Source organism: Saccostrea echinata, unplaced genomic scaffold (assembly GCF_033153115.1).
Source record: "Saccostrea echinata isolate AGI-Se365-2 ecotype Australia unplaced genomic scaffold, CSIRO_AGI_Sech_v1 ptg000056l, whole genome shotgun sequence".
In the NCBI taxonomy this organism is placed as follows: Eukaryota; Metazoa; Mollusca; class Bivalvia; order Ostreida; family Ostreidae; genus Saccostrea; species Saccostrea echinata.
In genome coordinates, this window is record NW_026889805.1 from 16,248,132 (window position 1) to 16,270,384 (window position 22,253).

The 22,253-nt window shown below is 33.4% G+C and overlaps 1 protein-coding gene across 2 annotated transcripts in view; it reads right to left on the minus strand.

The window, feature by feature from the left end:
• LOC133173036 (dipeptidyl peptidase 4-like) overlaps window positions 1-19,855 on the minus strand; it is a 119,200-nt gene extending 99,345 nt beyond the window's left edge. For both annotated transcript variants that reach the window (XM_061307931.1, XM_061307930.1), the window contains exon 1: window positions 19,754-19,855. In XM_061307931.1, coding sequence (XP_061163915.1) covers window positions 19,754-19,840 — 87 coding nt within the window. In that variant the 5' untranslated portion in view covers window positions 19,841-19,855. The remainder of the gene's footprint in view (window positions 1-19,753) is intronic.
• Between the last annotated feature and the right edge of the window lie 2,398 nt (window positions 19,856-22,253).

Below are 22,253 nucleotides of genomic sequence, written 5' to 3' on the forward strand. Positions count from 1 at the left end.
TACCTTAAACAGTTAATTACCCTTTGATATAACAAGTCATTTACATATTTTATTGAATTATTGACTAGCTGGGATTCCGTTTAATGTAATCAATCTGTTTTATCCAGGGAATCCAAATTTATTCACTGTTGCGACCCTTTTATCGTTCAGCGCCAAACAATGTTGGGGACAACACAAGAAACGGACCAAGAATTAAGAGCTCTTTTGGCAGCACACCCTCTAGAGGCTAGGTCAAAACAAAGACGTATTTTGAGAATATTGCAGTTATTTGTTTTTAAATGTCATCTAATGTTGTATCTTTAAAGCATGAAGTTTCTTTGACAGTTTTTTTGATTAAACACTTAATCATAGAAATGTAACACTTTGTAATCTAAGAATGTACTGTGATAACACGTTGGAATTTACCCTTACACATAAACTGTCTTACAAGCATTTCAATTCATGAATGAGCGAAACATAATGCATCACAAGACTGCAAGTGGCTTTACTTAATAGTCGTTTGCTGTGGAGTGAGGGTAGTCGCTAAACCTTACCTCTAAATCAGCACTTGTTGTACGATCACCCCTGGTTGCACTGACCGCTCCAGCAGTAGAAATGGTCATTTTCACTTGTCAGACAAGATTTCCAAAGACACTTTTCAAAGTTTTTTTAAATTTGAGACGATGCTAACTTTTTATAATTAACAATTCTCTGTGTATCTTATCCTGAAACTTTATTCCGATGGGCAAATTGACCGCAACCGTGTTCAATTTACGAAAATTGTAATTTCCAATGAGAAAATTCAAAAGATAACGACTGTAAAACAACAATTCCTTGAAATCCAAACAAATAGATTCAATATGTATATATTTTTTCAAAACAGATCCAATAATTTCATGGAAATTGCAGAACATGCGTAGAGTTTCCAACGATAACGTATATCTTCCTGCAGAGAATGCTTCAATTTGTTCTAAAATTTACAAAAGTCAATCAAGAAAGCGAAGAAAATTACAGGACTCTGCCTAAGTACCAGCAGGTGACAATACAAACACGTTCACCAATACTAATGATTTTTTCCTCTCAATAAACACTCGTTACAAGTAATTCCATTGATACTGTGTTATAGCGGTGAAGCTGACATACGAGATAGTATTAATTGTTTGTCCTGCTCAATCGTTATTTACGATCCTTTTTTTATGTAAATTGGGTGCTAATCAGAGCATCTGGCCAATGGACTTATAGTACGCTATACATACATATTCTCCTGGGTCCTTCTGACGATCTCTCCAAATATTCCCAGAGACAGATATATTGACCTGGTTTAGCACTCATAAAGTCTTTACGGGTAGTAGGCATATGAGACCCGCATCCTCGGCAAAGCATATGTATAAAATCAGTCAGCAACTTTTTGTGCTATCATACGTTTGTATCGTAATTAAAAATCCTAATGAAAAGTCAATAAACGTCACTTAAAAAGAGTTCAAAAGAGTCCTATCATAAAGAACATAGAGTCCTGTGTTGTAACCGTTCACATCTGAATGACTTATTGTGTCTAATGTGTATGCGTCAGTGGTTTACAGGTAGAAATTGTATATACTGTAAGAATATAGATGTCGTTAATTAGTGCGCCCTGATGCTAACCTATTTCGAACACATCTAAGTGATCGCTAACTAGACACAGATGCACAGTTTCGTATTATCTCACTATGGCGCGATTTCATACCAAGAATGAGTGGTGAAATATACATAAATTAATGAAATTAATGATGATTAAAACTTAAGCATTTGCTAACGATGAGAGAAATTGTAATTCTGAATATGAATGAAAATTCATAATTCATTGACTTAACCCATTACCACCCTACCTGGGCCAGCATAACTGTGAATTGTGTAAAAGCAAACTCTTAATGCAGGCGGTTGAATACCTATATTAAAGGCCTTTGTATACGTATGCAAATGCAGAAAAAAAACCCAAAGCAAAGGTAATCTTCGATGTAGAGTAGTGAATCCACCGAAGTGTCATATATTTTTCATTGTTATTGAATAATCTTTGGTCTAGTTGCTTATGAGAGTATGCTCTTTTTTGCAACTACAAAGAGATACATGTTTCATTTAATATATCAGAATGTTCCCTCGAGAATTAAGAGGTACATATATTGATTTTAGCAGTAGAACATAATGTAACTTCCGGTTTTAGACTGAAGTTTGTACATGTATAATGCATTTGAGCACCTTTACACTATATTATTACTGAATATGAATTTGTACAGTGTATGATTATATCTACACTTGTTAAGACAGTGATAAACCCTTTACACCAGAAAATTTATATAAACTTAAACACGTTGTGAGACGTCATGAGTATTTCGTGCATGTGTCGGCAAGAGATTCAGTTGTTAAGTCTAGATCTTTCTGATTTATGAAATTTACATACTGTGTTGGTATTTTCGGCTTTAAATGGCATCGCTCCCTAAAGAGATTTATTAAAGATATAGAGGATATTCAATGTTTTGTAGATGAATATGGAATTTATTTCACGAGTGGGACAGGATTTTTTTAATATTTTCACGAGTGCGAAGCACGAGTGAAAATATCAAAAAATCCTGTCTCACGAGTGAAATAAATTCTATATTCATCTACAAAACATTGAATTTTCTGTTTATTACATTTTCTTTTCCCTTTGCCTCTGTTTTTTCTTAACCCAGTGTCATAGATAGGCTTGACGTCATACTTGAGCGGTTGAGACGTCATAGCTTAGCAGTTGTGAGATTGAAAACATTGCATAGCATGGATTTTAGCAACATATTTGGGAAGAAAATTGCAGTTTTAGCTCTATCAAGATGTTTAGTTACTATCTCTATCTTATGAGAGGTCAGAAATTATTTTTTACTTACTTTGATATCCTTTCACACTGTGAGAGAATATCATTTTGGTATCCTTTCACACTGTGAGAGAATAGCACTTTTATTCAATAAATAAATCACAGTATTTCACTGTTGAAAATGTAATAAAACCTTTTTATTACATTCAAATAGATAACCTGTTCAGATGTCTTTTCAACATTTCAAAAGAAGAATGTTTCCCCTTAACATTTTTCTCTGTTTTGGATTCTCATGTATTCAGTAACACCTATTTATACTGGCAGGGATAACAAGCTGAAGAGGATATTCCAGCACCTCCCACCATCAACAAACATCACTGATATATTCACACATAACAATGAAACAATTCACTGCTGCTTTATCAGTACTTATTTAATTCTTTTGCAATGCATGTATAATAATTTTCCGGTTTTTCTAAGTAGCTGCAATGAAAATATACAGATAAGGGCCATACAAGACACATATGGTCGGTAACACTCACAGTGTTCCTACAGTGAAATGACAAAGGAATCTGATAGCAAAGCCATTACTTAAGGAGAAAAAAAGTAAAATTAATTTTACTTTTATTTTTCTCCAAAAAAGTAGATTTTTAGGTTCTGAAATCTAATACTTTCAAGATTTGAATAAAATTTGCATGTGTCTTGCAAAAATTCTACTTTTGTCAATTTTCTCTTTTTCCGTCACGGTATCTCTTTATAGGCCGAGATTTTTAACCTTATGGTTTTCTCAGTAAGGGGAAAAACAAGCGGAAATCCATGACAATTATATAATGATGATTAAGAGAAAAACACACCTTGCAATTTTTGAGCAGGTATATACATGTATTAACCTTACTCTTACATACAGCTTTGAATCCATTTGTCCCCCACCCCTCTCTAACCACCCCACCCGATACCATATGAAGCTATGAAATTTGAACAGACTAGAAGAAACCTTGTGAATTGGTATATACATGCCATCATGTATCCTGATAAATTAAAGATCTGATGTATTCTTGAGTAATTTCAAAACTAGTAACATTTCGAAAACCCTATTTGATTTATCTTTGGTTATGTTTTGATCAAGTAAAGTTACTAGTACTTACAAAACGATTTAATTATTAATTGAATTGTTCTTCTGCCATTAACCCTCCCAAAAATCGTCCCACATTTTCTAATGAAATATTCTGAGTCCTACAATTACTTCAGAGTTACAAATTGAACAAATTTGAAGACGCTTCCTATTGTTATGAAAAAAAATTGCAATGATGCGGAGGATTTTTACTAAGCATCCCAAAGATATTAAGATTTGTTCGCCCAAAGTAGGCTCATCCTGACATTTGAGCAAACTTAGATCAGAACTGCATAATCAAGTTTTCCCACAAGTTTAGATATTTCTGGCTTAATTAATTACCGCAAAGAATCTATTGTCAATATTTCTTTCTTATATCCCCTTGGATAGAGGCATTACCCTTTAATGAACAAAATTTAACTCCGTTAATTAATGTTATGACAAGTTTGGTTGTGTGTAAATTGGACTAGTGTTTCGGATAAGAATTAAAAACGTTTTCACTGCGGACGACACACAGACGGAGTCTGGTCCAGATAAAATAGAATGTTGAGATAAAATGTGACTAATTATCAAGCACATACCATAAGAACTTATGTCTTGTTTCTAGGATTATAGATGTATCCGTTTTCAAATTGCATCGTAATGACATTAAAAAAATTTTTTTGCAAAACGGCATGATGGAATAAAATTTTGAAACCATAACTTAGTGTAATTTATTCCGGGATATAAATCTTTTTTGTAGATGCAATTTAATTCAGAACTTGAATTTTCATCAGCAATTCCATTTACCTATCTCTACAGAAAAAGACATTTATATTTTGTACAACGGAACGCTTGAAAGAAAAAGTCAATCCAATCTCTATTATCAATTTGCTTAGGCTGCAGCAGTAAACATTGAAAAGAAATATGAAAAATTCCATAATCCATATCAAAGAAAAAAAATCAAAGTAATGCCCTGAATAATTCAAATAATTAGTATCATAAACAAGTCTAAGAAAAAAAAAGTATGTCTGAAAATTAGGTCAGTAGCAGGCACCATATATTTATCCAAAGGAAATTACTGCAACCAAAGCGCCAACTTTCATTACATGCTAATGTGTGGAACTCAGTTGGGACGCAAGTGATCTGCTTGGGTAATAATTTCATACACAACTACAATCAAATATAGTCACAAAGTCCAATAAGCAGTTATTTTAATAAACTTTCGAACAGGAATGGTAAGAGAAGGTTTTCTCGCTTAGATCCAGTCGGCGGGAACCGCGTGTTAAATTGATATTGAAACAAGAGTGTCTGGAAAGGAAATAAATAAGTAAAAAAAATACCCCAGAACGCTGTTCTTTACTTTTGATCGATAAAAATGCTTAGAGTAAACGGGACAAGTGCATTCCGTGTGCAAGTATAATTTGAACATACTGGGCATTGCTAGCAAAAATATTGTGATACCTTAGCAACGACTCTAGCAACATAAGTTAACACAAGAATATGGTACTTTATACTCGTACAATTCATCTTAAGTATGCTTTGAGCTGTTTTAATTCTGTTTTGGTCGTTTGCTTTAAAGCGTTATGCAATTTTCCTTCAAGGTTGCATTGATATGCAGGATATAGAGTTAGAGTTAATCTGACAAGAAGAGGAAGCGGAAATAGTAATGATAAATGAGTAAGATCTGAACAAATACGGGTGGACAACAAATTGCTGAATCGGAATCATAATCAAATAATTCATAACTTTCTGCAAATATTGATCTTGCCAATTGTCATCAATACAAATTAATCCACAAAGTACGGACATTTATTGATTAGCCCTAGGACTAGGAATGGTTACAGTGATGTTTATATTCCTTAAGACTAATAAAGAAGACTTAATATAGTTATTTGATACTGGAGTAATTAATAAAATCCTTCTGACGAATACATCATTCAACGTGAAAAAGAAAACGAGGGAGACAAAAGCATCCTAAGAAACTTGTTTTATTCTCTCCTAGCCAATGCTTAGCTGAACATACATCAGCAAACCAGTTCATACTATGATTAAACTTTTTATGTAAAGTGCAGATCAATTATAAGTACTCATTATGTATATTTAAAAATCTGAGAGTTACGTTTATAGAAATGTTCCCTTAGGCAGAAGAATTTGAAAATTTTAGAGTAGAGTGATACAAAATAATGTACTAGGACCATTCACCCAAGCCTGTAGAACGCGGGGGTGGGGGCAGGGGGTCACGATAAGGTGTGATAGAGTAGGATATCATGTACTTTTTAATGAGTTGTCATGTCCGATAAAGAAAATCTCAAACTTGGGGGGGGGGGGGGTTTGCATCATCCATTCGTCAAGTGCCTGTGAGATAATTTGTCTGTAAGAAAATAGCCTGTAAGATAACAACTGCGAACTAGGCAAACTTTTACTCTTTTAAAAAAAAACCATAAGTCCAGGGATTTATATCCATTTAGTTCTAAACAGAACAAAAAAAAAACAACTCATTTGATTTCAGCTAATATAAATAAGAGTCTTATGGGCCTTGATGGTTACCTGAGCAATAAGAACAACTTCTTAGACATGTTTATGCCCCCGTATCGAAGATTCGGGGGTATATAATTTTGCCCTATCCGTACGTCTGTCCGTCTGTTTATCTGTTTGTCCGCAAAAACTTTAACCTTGCCCATAACTTTTGATTGGTTGAAGCTATGGCTTTCATATTTCACATGTGTATTCCTTGTGATGAGACCTTTCTTTGGGAACCACCATATTTGACCTTTTGACCTTGACCTTGGAGATTGACCCAGTTTTGCAAAATTTTACCAAACTTTAACCTTGGCAATAACTTTTGAACGGTTGGTGCTAGGGCTTTCATACTTCACATGTGTAATCCTTGTGAAAAGACCTTTCTTTGGATGCCAACAACTTTGACCTTGACCTAGGAGTTTGACCTACTTTTGAAAAACTTTAACCTTGGCCACAACTTTTGAACGGTTGACGCTAGGGCTTTTATACTTCACATATGTAATCCTTGTGACAAGACCTTTCTTTGGATGCCAACTACTTTGACCTTGACCTTGGAGTTTGACCTACTTTTGGTCATAACTTTTGAACGATTGGTGCTTCGGCTTTCATATTTCACCTGTGTATTTCTTGGGATAAGGCTTTTCCTTGGGCACCATTAATTTTGACCATTTGACCTTGATGTTTGACATCCTTTTGAGAAAACTTTAGCCTTTTCCATATCTATTCAATGGTTGCTGCTAGGGCTTTCATATTTCACAGGTTTATTCATAATACTCATTATTACTATCATTACAAAATGTTCAAAATGAGAATGCAGAGTTCAAAATGGCACACTGCAGCAATTATTTGATATATCATTTGATGATTTTCTACTAGGAAAAACAAAATCAGAGAGCTTTCAAATTGTAAAACAGTTATTCCACCTAGTGAGATCTGCCGATAAGCATTATTACGAACCTTTATTTCTACAGGTATATACACCGTGTATATAAGAACACACCGTGTTACCAATTACTTATACTTTATCTGATAATTTAACAGTACTTTCATCGCTGTATTGATTTCAATCTTGATGTACACTCTTTAAAGGTAATAAACTTGCAATATAACGGAAATCGTGACTCCATTTTGAAATAAGAGACCTACAATGCCAATTTCCATAAAAAAAGCCCATTCCGTCATCATCTTTTTTAAGTTATCATGCAGTCATGTACAATTTGGTATTAGCAATAACAAAGTCAATGTGGTTTCAGGTAAGAACGAAATCCAACATAATTCGTAATTACCTGATAGAAGAAAATGAGCGTTATTGAGTTACTTGATGCAAGACTGAAGAAAATTTGCAGTAAATTTCTGAAGTTCGGAATAAACTAATCTAATTTTAAATATTTCATCGTGTAAAACACTTTACGTAAAGTATATATGCTTTTTAAGTAATAAGGGTTAACTGTTATGTTAGTGTTGGCTTAGGTATTCTTATTTGCATACAAAAACCTTGTAATCAACATACACCTTGTTCCTGTAATAACAAATCTGCCAATCAATAAGCTGACTCAGTTTCAGTTTGGATAAGGTTTTTGATCTAGCTTTTGATGGCTTATTTTTTTCCTTTTTTTTTTTTTTTTTTTTAAAAACCAATTTGTTTACACTGTCTAGCTCTCACATTTTACCTGCGGCACTTTAAAATACAGATGTAACATTTATATTTCCTTTGCTAGTATGTTTTCGCTAAATCAAAGCTAAATCTCATCTTTGTGGAGAGCGAGAAAAAGGTTAAATACGTTATTCCTGTCTATCCGACACTTAATGTTGTCAACGGGATACAGATTCTACGTTTTCTTAATAATTCAAAGATGAATATTCTTATTATTTACTTTAAAAAGTTTGATAAAGAAATGACGCAATGATCGGGTATTAAGACCGATAGATTCATGATCAGTTATGTTAGATGTATAAAAAGACTGGTAACTGATTATTAGGACACGATGAAGGTTCACTTACAGGATTTTAATTTTTTTGGACATCGTCTAGGTGTGCCAATTTATATTTGTCAGGCATAAACAAAACTCTTACATTGGTCAAAATAATAAGTTTGCTGACTTTGGTTCAAATTTCAAATTGAAAGATTCGTAAACAAGACATTTAGCATTTACTGTTCAAGCCAATACTCACTACAAACACTAAAGGCTTATTTTTTTTTCAGTTTTCCTACTAAAGTAGATAAATTTACCCAAGTTGCATATTTCTTTCACATTTCAGTTTGAACAGTTGCAACACTTAACACATTGAAGATTATTTTTTTTCATTTATACCATCTGACCTAGATTTTGTTACAAAGCATAAAACCCGACTGTATATTTATTTGTACTGATGAGCCTTAAAACTCAGAGTTAATAAAGAGCTGAAATGAGGTAGCGAGTAGATTGGGAACACAGGCGCTTGACGTTTTTAAGCTTTCTTTCCATAAATAAAAAATCCTCCATACTATAATAATAACAAGGTTCGTCACGGTCGCCATCTTGAATTTTTCAGTTCAGCTACTTCGCCTCGATTTTTAGTCTACAATGTGTTTAAAATTAACGGATACAACCGTTTCCCTCAAGTAATTACTTTAACTATGCCTCCACTTTTGGGCAATTCAACTCAAATCACATTAAATCCTCTCCAATTCTTAAAATGTCGCTTCAAACTCGGTCTACTGCTACCGATTCCGTAAAACTTAGAAAAGGGAGGCCGGAAGTTGATGTTGTTATGTAAATGGGAATTCCCTTTACTTAAATTTCATTGGTTAAATGAAATATGACGCTTCGCGGGAAAAATCATGCAAAGACAGTAACAAACTTTTTCGACATGTTGAATGCTGAGCAGACCGATGCTTTCCATAATCATCAGAAATAATATGTGAAATATTTTTTTCTTTTATTTTGTTGAAGAAAAAATCATGAGGAAATAAAAATTATGCTTGGTCCTGGAATTCTAGTTACTTATTTCTCGTGTAAACCAGACCCCTTGCATTCTGGCATAAATATTTCTTCCTTTAAAATAGTACTATTTTCAGTGTCTGGAAGCGATGAAAATTATAAAAAAAAAAAAAAGAAGGATAGATATGTGTACGTTTTATTTTTCATCACAGTGGTGAGCTGGCCCAGATCACTGAACCTCCATGTCTCCTCTTTCTACAGCCGCGAAGCTGTCTTTGCAAGTACGCAAGTGCGTTACTACACATCGTTTTAAAAAAAATATCTAGGTCTGAGAGAGAGAGAGAGAGAGAGAGAGATTGTTGAGAGGAAAAAAATATTAGCATCATCCGGCAAATATTTTTGTTTCAAATTATTAATTGTCATTATTTCGAATCAAATTTTATATTAATACGTCTATTTGAAATCTTTTATTGAATCATTGCCAAATCCAAATAAATCATTAATCTATAGTAAGTGTTCTATAACACATTAATAATTCTATAAGACCTTGACCAAATAGTTTACTGGCGGATTTAGAGGGGGCAGGGGACCCGCCCTCCCTTTGTGTCCCAAATATACATAAGATTTAATAAAGCAATTTTTGTGTATGTGGCTGTGTGCCCTTACCCTGACCCCAAACTGGTCGCCCCCCCCCCCCTTTCAAGATTCCTGGATCCGCCACTGTAGTGTATGATTTTAAAATTATTTCTGCTACCAACATTTAAAATACTTGTTGCTGAACATTATTAATACATATTATAACAGAGAGCAGACGATACAAATGTAGCGGTAAAAGATTCTGCATGCCTCAAGTACATTTACAATAAGTTTCCGAGAAAGTTAAACTTCGTCTTAAAAACAATATTACTGTCTTGTCTTTCATAAGAAAAGCCAAATACCATGCTATTCCCTGCAAGAATGTGATTGAAATATTTGTACAAGCCAGGAGCTCCCCCCCCCCCCCCCCCCCCGCCCCATTCAAGGCTTCGCCTAAGACTTACGGGTGGCCTCACAGATTATATTGCCATTCATTTATTTTTAAGGGAGGACCAATTGATTCCGGAGGGGGGGGGGGTGGGCTGGCAATTTTTTCCCAGCTTTATTTCCATGTTAGTAAAGGACAATCAAATTTATTTTCAAAATCTGCCAGACCCCCCCCCCCCTAAATTTCAGAATTAAATTGTAAACGCTTTTATGTTTTGACAATATAATTGAATTTTTATTTGGATTTAAGCCCCCTTTACTTTCAGGTGTGTAACTACGCCTCTGTTTGTAAAATACAGTGTATACTATTCAGCCTAAATATTTCAGTGTTTCTTAAATAGCAGTTGAAAAAGTACACAGTTTTAGGCTAAATATATATTTATTTGCAAACAGTTGGGGACTATAGATGTATCAATATATATTACAAAGTTATTTATAAAATACGTACCAGTAGTCTAGAACTGCTCAAGCTTCATTTTTAAACAGCTCTTAATATTAATATAACTCTCAAGATATCCACCAATCAGAAAAGGGCTTTCCCGGATTGTGACGATTTACATAACAACATCAACTTCCGGCCTCCCTTTTCTAAGTTTTACGGAATCGGTAGCAGTAGACCGAGTTTGAAGCGACATTTTAAGAATTGGAGAAGATTTAATGTGATTTGAGTTGAATTGCCCAAAAGTGGAGGCATAGTTAAAGTAATTACTTGAGGGAAACGGTTGTATCCGTTAATTTTAAACACATTGTAGACTAAAACTCGAGGCGAAGTAGCTGAACTGAAAATTTCAAAATGGCGACCGTGACGAACCTTGTTATTATTATAGTATGGGGGATTTTTTATTTATGGAAAGAAAGGTTAAAAACGTAAAGCGCCTGTGATTGGGAACAAACATTTATATCGGAGTAAAAACTCAAAAGGTGTTAGAAAATATTACAACTAAACGATGAATACATCATATTCTAAGAAAATTATTGCGTTGTGCAGGTATCACTATGATCTGCAAGGCAATGCATTTGCTTGCAATTAATATTTTATTGAAGAAATGATTTCAATCAAAAGAGAATTAATACCATCAAAATTGATTTAATAATTTTCCGGAAAATCAGATTTGATGGCAGAAACGTTGTTTATAATCGAAATCATTTTTTGATAGAAATATCAGTCACAAGCAACGGCATTGCATTGCAGATAATACTTTCACAGCGCAATCATAGTATTCTATGAATTTACTTTTCAATCAAGTTAACGATATATTGTGGAATGATTTTAATTCGTGGAAGTTAATGTTTGTGGGCAAGCAAACGTTTGCTGTTTATATAGGGGGTGGGGCTTAATTTCGCGGGTAACTCGTAGATACAGATGATTTGATTAATCAATACTTTGACAAAGTTATTAATTGTGGGAATATAAATTTGTGGGTAAGGGTGAACCATGAACATTGGTCCCCATAAAACAATAATGATTCCATATTTTTCATCGTTAAGTTAGTACAGTTTCTAATACGGTACCTGGAGTTTTTTTTAAATAATCATTTTCTTTAAACATTTATATTGTTAACGATTTAGAAACATAAGTCTTATATAAATTTCAAGGTATGTAATTCATTTAATTCATTTCATGCTCAACTGTTATGTATTTTTGAATATGTTTCCTTTTAAATAGGAGAGATTGCCATTGCGTCCGGACATAAACTTGCGAGTTACAAAGAAATTGCTCGTATTTGTAATTGCAAAATAGCGAAACACAAGACTTGGGGGGGGGGGGGGGGATTAAATGTATATCACTGTTTCTGCAAAATTGCAGCAAGGAAACATCAAGAAATAAGGAAGAAGTTTGAAACTTACCTGAAGGTCTATCATTGGTGGACGAATGACTCCTGGTCTTTTAACAATAGCGGTTGTAGATGAATTCATAGCTACATGTGAATAGTTTCTCTCGTTTAAAACATCTTAAAACATCCCAGAAACGTTGGGTGATCACAAAAATAATCCAAGTAACAAATTAAATCTTACGAAGCTTGATTCCACAGACAAATCCAAGAAAGTCATTTTCATCCATTATAACATTATATTAATATGATTTAAGATTGTTAGGCTAGCAATCATGGCAGTCATATTTCTTACACTCCATGAGCTGAAAAGGAGTTTCCAGATAAAATAACTCCGCCATTATGTTTCTACTCTGAGAAAGAATATTAATACGTGCTAGCGAATTCTGCAAAGCAACCAGATACGGTTAAAGCATTCAACAAAATACGTTATGCATAAAAGTAGTATCATTTGTTCTCATAGAAACAATTTAATGGCAAAAATTATTGACAAACAACCTTGTCCAATCTCGGCTAAAAATCTATAGCCATTCAAACAAAAATACTGGGGATTAATGTGACTGAGAAGTGGGACTACTTAAAATTCGGTCTAGTTCATGACTACTTTCGACATTAACACTTCAAGATCAACCGCTATTGACTATCGACATACGTAACAATAAGGTCGCTCAATATTGTGTAGAAAGGCGAATCACGATTTCATTGATTTACTGAATAGGTCATTATGAATCAGATTATTGAAAACGGTTCTTTTCTTGGTCTTTGGCACAAACGTAAACAAAATGAAATCTACGACGTTACATTCCGTAATATTCTAATACTGACGATTGAATTAATGATAGATAGTCTTCAGAGGCCAGTTCAGTTCTCTGTGTTTAAAAATATAAAGTGTGCATATAATATGTGAAACGCGACTGACCCTTTAAGGTCTGATGACGTGTCTCGAATCTCTTCGTAATAAGCCGAAAACATATATAATTATGAAACTTTGATTTCTAAGATGTTTTCAAAATGTCTGAAAGGAGATATAAACCATAAATGGTGATGTCGTCAATTCAAGTGATTTCTAGAAGGATTATATAGGAAATCCTCTTGAATCTTGGAACAAATGCCTGGTAATGTACCTCAGTTTTTTGTGAGGAAACTTCTGAAAGTAGCAATACTTCAAACACAAATTCATGGGAAAAAATTATATGTAATTGCGGGATGTGTCGCCTGACCTTCAGGGCAATGATCTAATATGTGACCTTCTCCTCTCCAAACAATCTTAAGACATTGTTGTGACATACCCTCTGACTATAAGCTACCCTTATGACCTTCTAATATTTCTGCATTAAAGTTATGGACGGGACAAGAATTTCCAATTGCTTTGACCTTGACAATTAGGTAAATGCAATTCCTTATAAACAAAGACTACGGTGTTGTTACATACTTTGTCAGCTGATTTTAACCATAAAATCAAAAGCCTTAATGGTCACCTGTGTATAATTATTGAAAACGATAATACAACGATCTGGTAATGTGATATTTTATTCCATTTACGATAGGATTTTGAAAAAAGAGGGGGGGATTATGATCCGATCCCTGGAAGAATGTATATTGGTACGCGTATCGGCAATAACACCATTCTTCGTCAACTGGTTTTCCCTGGTCTTTCTAAATAACATTTAAAGTACAAAGAAAACAAAGAAAAATGCATTTTTGTATAATGAAATATATGGAGATAACAAACAGTATTCAAGCTCAGAAGTCAATTTATACAATACAAATCAGGAGCAGAGCAAACACGTGGAGGAGTGAGCAGCATCCTCTTCTAATATATGCATGTATTTGTTTTATTTACAAGTTTACGTGACCATAAAAACTATAAAAGTCCTTTTTGCTATATATTAGAAATTTTCATGTTTTTTTTTAACTCAAATAGTTCATTTTTAAAATTATTTACAGTGATTTATTATCAAAAGTAGGAAATAAGAAAGGAATGAACTCTATCAATGTATAGTAACACATTCCCTAATATTTGATCAATAGAGCCCTGCCTTATCACCAGAACCCCCGATCCACTGGTCATTAATTTCACAAATCTGATTGAAACACCATTTCTTATTACAACTATGAATTGGTTTCTCTTGATGAAGAGCCAAGGAGTAGAGTAAATTTTTAAACAATGAATGCATTTTCAGTGTATGATCACAAGAACCCCGCCTTAAGATCTGAACCCTTACCCAGGGGGCATGAATTTCACAATATTGGATAGACACCCTTGTTCATCATAATTATAAACGGAGGAAGAGAAGAAGATTTTAAAGAATTTATGCGTTTTCACTACATGATCAATAGAGCCCTCCCCCCTAAATACCAGAACCCCTGATCCAAGGCCCGTGAATTTCACAATCTCTGTAAAGGACTCTGCTAATTGCGATTATGCCAATAGGTTGACTGCTAGATGTCAAGGAGTAGAGAAAAAAGATTTTTGAATATTGCTTTCATTTTTATGGTTTTGTCCCAAGTTCACTCAGGCCCAAGGCATGCAGAGACCATGGAACTCAAAATTTTTTGTTGCCTTAATCGGTGGAAATTGGTTCAGTGGTTCTTAAGAAGAATGAAGCTGAAAATATTCAAAACTTTACGACCAACAGGCGACGAAAAACGCACGAGGACGGACAAACACAGCTAGCTGGGTGACTCAAGTGACCATTAAGTTAGTGAATTTTTCTTCAAAAGTCTTGTTAGGTAGATATAGTTACTGGCATCTATTTTCTCTGAACTCTCAGGCTGATACGCACTGAAATTCTGGAGAGCTCTGCAGTGAACCAAAGATGTCCACCTCAGGGAAACTTAACAATAAAACTGAATTAGTGGAGGCTTTTCCGAAAACGAATCTTTACAGGTTTTAGCTAGTTAAATCGAAAAATCCTAGCTAATTTGCCCACAGTCTAAGTATCTGAATACTTCATAAATCAATAATTTTACACAACAGCTAGCATTAAAAGCAAACTTGTCGTTTGTTTTAAAGGGTGATTGGGGAAATATTTAATAATTTGACTGTTCTTCGAGTCTATGCACACTTTGAAAATTGGATTCGTCTCATACATGCATAGTTTCAAGAGATATTTTTCCTCTGCTGGAGAGAGACGGCGAATATACCCTTAAAAATATCATAGATAAATGTCTTAAAACCATTTGTTTTGGTCAAAATTTATCGTCATATGTCATTTTATAAAATATTTTATTTACATATGCATATAATGGAACTAGAAAAAAAACAACAAATGGTTTTAACTTTGCTATTGCAAGCAATGGGAAATGTTAACCCGAACTAACTCTAACGGTGCAATATTCAAGTTAAAATTATCTAGGGAAGGCAACTATTTTAAAATTCTGCCAAATTTCATTTTTTTTTTCTTTCAGAAATTACCATTTCTTTGTTTCCATGATACAGTAGACATTTGACAGACCTTAAAAGTAGAATAAACCTTATACATCAGTGTTATGCAGCTTCAATACCTTTAGACGAAGGAATGTTTTTTAATCGCCTTTTTTGTTCCGATGCCAAGAGTGACAAAGTTTGTACAGCAATTACAATTTCTTGTAGAAATCAGTTTGACTTTGACATAAAAAGAATTTTCGTTCTCGGTTACATAATAATTGAACAAGTAAATTTGTAAAAAAGTAATTATCTTCTCTACTATAAGAATAAACATTCAAGGTTTGCCTAACTCTACAGTATTCAGCGATTAATAATTGTTTTATCTCAAAGGAGGCCTTACAAACACATTCCTAAGAGGACCATACAAGTTTTAATGTTCAGAGCATATACTGCCGCTTTGAAAAAGGAATTAAGAAATCAAGTTATATCTAGAGTAGGTAGAGTCTGGATTAGAAAAGCGTTCAATATAGGATCATATGCTGTATAGCTTGTCGGTTTACGGAGGTCATTTTTCGATTTTGAGGGGATACACCACTTACATTGTCAACGGTGGCCAACAGAATAATAAATTGGTCACGTGACACAGTCAGATTGGTCAACAAATGGACGGTTACACAGACAAGATGTCCTAATCTTCTATAATCCTATCGATTCAACGTTGCTCACTTTAAATTGATTTTGCCTTACGTCAAGACATCGAGAAGTATTCAATCCTTAGTGTAGTTTATTACTTTTTAACAACAGTATTGGATGTGGCTAATGAAAATTCAGCTAAATTTTTTTTTCGCATACTTTCAATATGTACCACACCTTGTCCAGTTTAGCGAAAATTAAAAGAATTCTCTTCAAATTTCATACAACCTTCATGTATTTAAGAATTAAAGCTTGTTGAACGTAATTATATACCTTCTGGCAGCTATTTGCTTGATGAACACGATCGTATTTCAAATTAAACGAATCATATATGATAACTAATGAATTATTGACACGCAATTTGGATAGGACTAACGGCATTGAAACTTTCTGTTATTGATTTATCTTGTATGTAAAGTTTAGACAGTGTTCATAATGATTTACATTTCGAACACAACATTTAAAGTGTACCTTGAAATAAAAATGTATCTCATGTTTGCTCTATCAACAAGTTGTATTGACTAATCAATAACAATTAAAAAGCAAATTATCAATATTTCCTCTCATTCTCTGTTTGTTGGGTGTTATTGGCCGTAAAATATCGCATCTCTCTTCTACAACACATCAGTGCACAATTTTGTCCTCAAAGGAGGTGGTGCTTGTATGAAAAGATTACCAATCTATCTTTTCAAGAAACAAGGCCGATGCATACATTCAATGCCAATGATCACGCAATATTTTATTAGGAATTGCTATCTTTTTCACTTGAAGATATGACGTCTAAAACCGATCAAAATCATTTGGAAAAATCACTTTAAATATTATCATACAATGTATCAATGAATGATCATTTAATTATTTAAAAAAAAATACTGGAAAGGACAACAGGGAAAAGGCATATATGAAGAAAAAACCTTAAGTATGCAAACAAAATTACTGCGGGATTGAGGGGGGGGGGGTTGAAAAAAACAAATTAAATACACCAAAAGAATAAAAGTATATAACCGCGGTATTCATAGAGGCTGCAAACGTTACAATGAGGTCGACTGGTATCTCTCAATTTTACTCTGTTCTTAGAATCTGTTGTCTTAGCCCAGCACTATATATATAGATCTGAAGCAATCAAAACTTTTTTTTTTACCTACAACACTAAAGACCTGGCTCATTTTTTGGAGGACATAACTTTTTAAAATCAAATTCCTTGCAATACCAGATACGATTGCCAAATATTTTGATATGAAAAAAGAGAAGAATATATCAAACAGCGGACTTAAGGCTTCAAAACAGCATACTAGTATATTTTAACTCTATGATTCGAAAGCAAGACAAACTGAACTGCCGTTTGAATTTCTGTATTTCAAATAATGCCCTTTATATTCTTCAGTTAATTCTTTGTCAGTTAAACAACAACAAAATATATGGAAATATGTAAATTTCATTGAACAGTTTCACCCATTCTTCTTCTCGGGCTATTTAGTGGAAAGACTAGATTTATATCTTATCAATTCAAATGTTCTTTGGTTTGAACATATTTTATTGTAATTAATAAATACAATGGGATTGGGCACAAGTTCTGAAAACTTATTACGCCCTCTCCCTACATGTAAATTACATATTTAAATCGTCACAGTTAAACATGAAGTTTTAAAGTATACAATAATTGCAAAAGTTTACAAAACGATGCATTTTGCTGATATATAGATACACTTAATTTTGTACCAATGCATATACTGATACATTAGTTAATGCTAACAAGGAAATCTACCAGAATGTTTAATAAATAATTGAACAAAAGAAAAGAGACGTTCATTTTCTGCAGCATTCAATGAATCTACCCCCCATAATAAGACATGAGTATCTAGAATGTGGATCTTGTCAAATTGTAAAAATTTATTTAAGAATTCTTTTCTGGCTTTCTCATACTTTGGACATACAAAAAAATAATGATATGTATCCTCAACTTTACCACAGGAGCATAAAGGACTTGATATTAAATTGCATCTATAAAGGTCGCTATTCAATACGCAATTATGCCGTAGTCTGGTTTGCAGAACATTTAGTCGTCTGTTACCGTAATCAAAGTATGATGGTGGAGCAGATTTTTTAGTACTAATTTTAGATTTGAATTTTGACATTGACTGTAAATTTCGAATTTCGAGTGGAATTGAGTTCCATTCATTAACTACTGTCGGAATAAATGTAGACTTATAAGTTTGTAATCGACATTTTGGAATATCATAATTTTGAGAATTTCTTGTAGAGTATATAGATGTGTTACAGCGCATATCTGGAAGTATGTCCATTAAGTATTCAGGCACTAAATTATTATGAAGCTTGAACATAGTTTTTATTCTAGCTTCTTGTCTTCTACAACTAATGTTCTTTCACACTTGTAGTCATGATGCAGCTTTTATTCAAGAAACGAAATATGTCAAAAAGAACACAAGTTCAATGTGCTGAAGGCAGAATAATTATTTGCTTGATATTAGTGATAATGGTAAATAAACTTTTAAAGATATGTATTATTTATTTCAAACCATTGATTATTAAACCTGACAAAGCTCTGTTTGATGATCGGTCATGAATTTTAGATCAGGTACATTTGATAAAATTATCATGTTCTCTGCACTCGCTTTGTAGACCAATTTAATTTCTGGTTATCAAATGAATAACTACCAAAAAACTTTCATTTCAAAACACTATTATAATAACTTTGTGTTTTAATTGATTTTGATATTAAAATTTTTATTTTTATTTTTTTTTTTAGACTTGTATATGCTTCTTTGCGAAAAGAAGATCATCACCGAGAATTCAATTTAACGATTTAAAAGTATATTCTGTGAAAAATGTGAGTCCTTGGGTTATTTTGCTTCACTTTTCCTGTGAAAGTAAGTGAAAACAATTTTCTAATAAGAATTTTCCTTGAATGTCAATCTATGGAAAATGTAATCTTATTGTATATTAAAATATGAGTTAAAAATTACGTCAATACCAAAACTAGTTGTTTCATAGTGAAACATCTTTTCAGAGAAGTCAAAGCAGCGATCGTTTTACTGTAGACTTTAGATAAATGTTCAAAATCTTAGGATGCTATCTTGAATTTTTCACTCAGATATTCCCTATGGTGGAAATCACATATAATTTTATAATACGTGGGCACAAAAATCACTCTCAAGAGAACTACCAACAATAGATTTCATCTATGTCTGGAATGATTTTATACTAAATCATCCAAAAACAAAGTAAAGCTGTGTTCAGGGGAATAATTCTTGGATTTCTATAAATATTAGCAAAATTTATTAAATTTTGCCCAGTAAGATCTCATCCACTTGTTTTAATCGTATGTACTCTGCAAGAATATGGCAAAATATTATGCATATACCCCGGTAGAATTTCCTTAGGCTAAAATGAAAATCATTCAAATACTGTTGTAGATCGCTATGGACTTGAGTCTTCTGTATGAAAAGACTTCAATAACTAGAAAAAAAAAACCACACTTACCTCCAAATCCACAGGTTGTCCTTTATTTTTGTTTTTCTTTGATTTTCCGGAAGAAGCCCTCACAGTGACTGATGTTGACGCATTCATTGTTTCTGCAGCACTATCAAGTACGAACCCCGCAAATCGTAATACAATTCCGCAAAAGTTCGGCTACCCTCGAGAGTGACATCAATTAAGAGGTGATGCAATTTCGTCGACTAGAAAATTAAAATTATCCAATCGAGAGAAATGCAAAAATAAATCTTAGACAAAACAGTCTTGCACAATTATAAATGGGCATTTAGTCATTTCTTTTGCAAATATGTTATCCCGGGGCGGCAATTCATTTTCGTCCTTTCGACACACTCTTAGAGAAGGACTAGAAAAATATTCCGCATCCTTATAATAACTTTAGGCAGCTGGTACAATGGCAAATTTACATCATTTTTTCCCAAAGGTATCCTAAAAAATCATCACTGAGTGTCGCCATGAATCTCTTAATTCGATGTCTTTTGCAGATCAGAAGAGATGGAATCCACACGTTCTATGACAATACTCAATTTTCCTCGTCTGGATCTGACACTAACACACTATGGAAAAACAAAATCAAATCTGCTGAAGGAAAAAGCAGGATATGTAAGTAATGACGGATAGAATCCGATTCCAGATCCTCTGGTGTCAGTTTCCCTACGCAATTCGCACGGCACCGTGTTCCTCCATCCGACGTTATTAGAAAGTAATATATCTGTGTACGAAATGCCACGGATAAGCAGTAGTTATTAACTGTTTTCTCTCACAAATAGCAGATTATTAATTGTCTTCCAATTTCAAGAGCAATTTAATCCCAGTGTGTTGCTGTGGCCCTTCGAATCAAAATCGATCTCTTAAGGTTGATCCGATATATGTATGAAAAAAATTCATCTATAATTCACTATAGTGATGTATTTGATTCAAAGGTCCAAAGAGCTTGTTACTTTGGCAAGATAAATTTTGACTATGGTCCAAAAGGTGAAGCAACAACATCAGCTATAAACCATAAAACAGGGAAAATGCCGCCCTCAACTCGTTTTCGGGCAAAAACTTGTCTGTTCCACCACAATAAATGATTAAAATACGATACAATAAAGAGTTTTCTCTAGATCGTAGCTGAGAATTCGTGATGGGATGATGAGTTGTATCTTCAAAGTAATGAACTCTCAACATCATTCGTAACAATTAATGTAATTATAAATGAAATACAGAGGGACCGAATCACACTTTGGGACCCTGTGTTGATATTATTATTATATCTCTCCTAATTGATGGGTAAACATCGAGGTTTCGTTATTTCATTGGAAAGGCTGAGAAAACATTGATTGCCATTGATGCCTCATAACAAATGTTGGAAAAGAGTAAAACGTTTAGGGACCAGGTTACGAATTGCTCGCAATCAATAGATTTCTCTTTCACTCTTTCGTGTTTGAAGGAGGATGTTTCTTTATTTGCTTTTTACGTCGCTCACTAATTACGCTGAATACTTGATTTCTCCAAGTACTTAAAATTTCATAACCTTCTTACCTCGCCGACGAAAAAAAAGGAATTCAATGTTGTTCAAAAGTCTTATCATCTGCGCAAATTACAGACTGACCTAACGCTTTGGGTGCAGGATGATATACAATGTTACAAAACGATAGGCACGCATTCGTGTACATTGCTCAGGCTATCCAGTGCAGATTAGAGTATAACAATTATACTGTTCTTTTTCCATCAAATTCAAAATTAAAAACTTAAATTTTCTTTAAATTTTGACAAACGCAAATTTAAAGTGATTTTCAAAGGGTAAATAATTTTTACAATTAATGGACAAAAAAGAAATCAATCGTCTGTCTTTTTTCAAACTTGATAATGATCCATTAACAACTTGCAGTCTGTGGATATTCATTTTTTCCCTTGACACCAGCTAAGGGCCTTAAATCTCAATTTAGAAATAGCCATTCTTATTACTTAAGACAGACTCGAGACAACCTTTAATTAAGAGAGTGTGGTGGATAATAACTATATATTCTGAAGAAAATCGATTTTGGATGAATGGAAAAGTGCTGAGTGTTTAATACCAATGTCCATTTTGACCAAAATTAAAAGTAAATATTACGCACCTTAATGTATCGAAAGGATGAAAGACTAGTAAGCCAACCCCCGTTGTTTGAACACTGAACTTTTAGAGTTTGAAAAAACGCAGTTAGGGTCAAAATCTCGCAAAGAGTTTTTTACTATCTTTTTGGGCTAGATCCATTATGACGTCATGAGTTTAAAAAAAAACAACTTATTTTTACCATACTTTATACTTACTTTATAGCTACAATTAAATTCTGTTGAAGATGAAGCATTTTCATAGAATTCGATTTGAAATCATACGTATTTAATAAAGTACCTTGATCTAAGATCTAGAGAAAACGATTTTAGGAACTAATTTTATGCATGTAAAGCAATCTATATATTAATAACATAATAATCGTAAACAGTTTTTTAAAGTAATAGATTT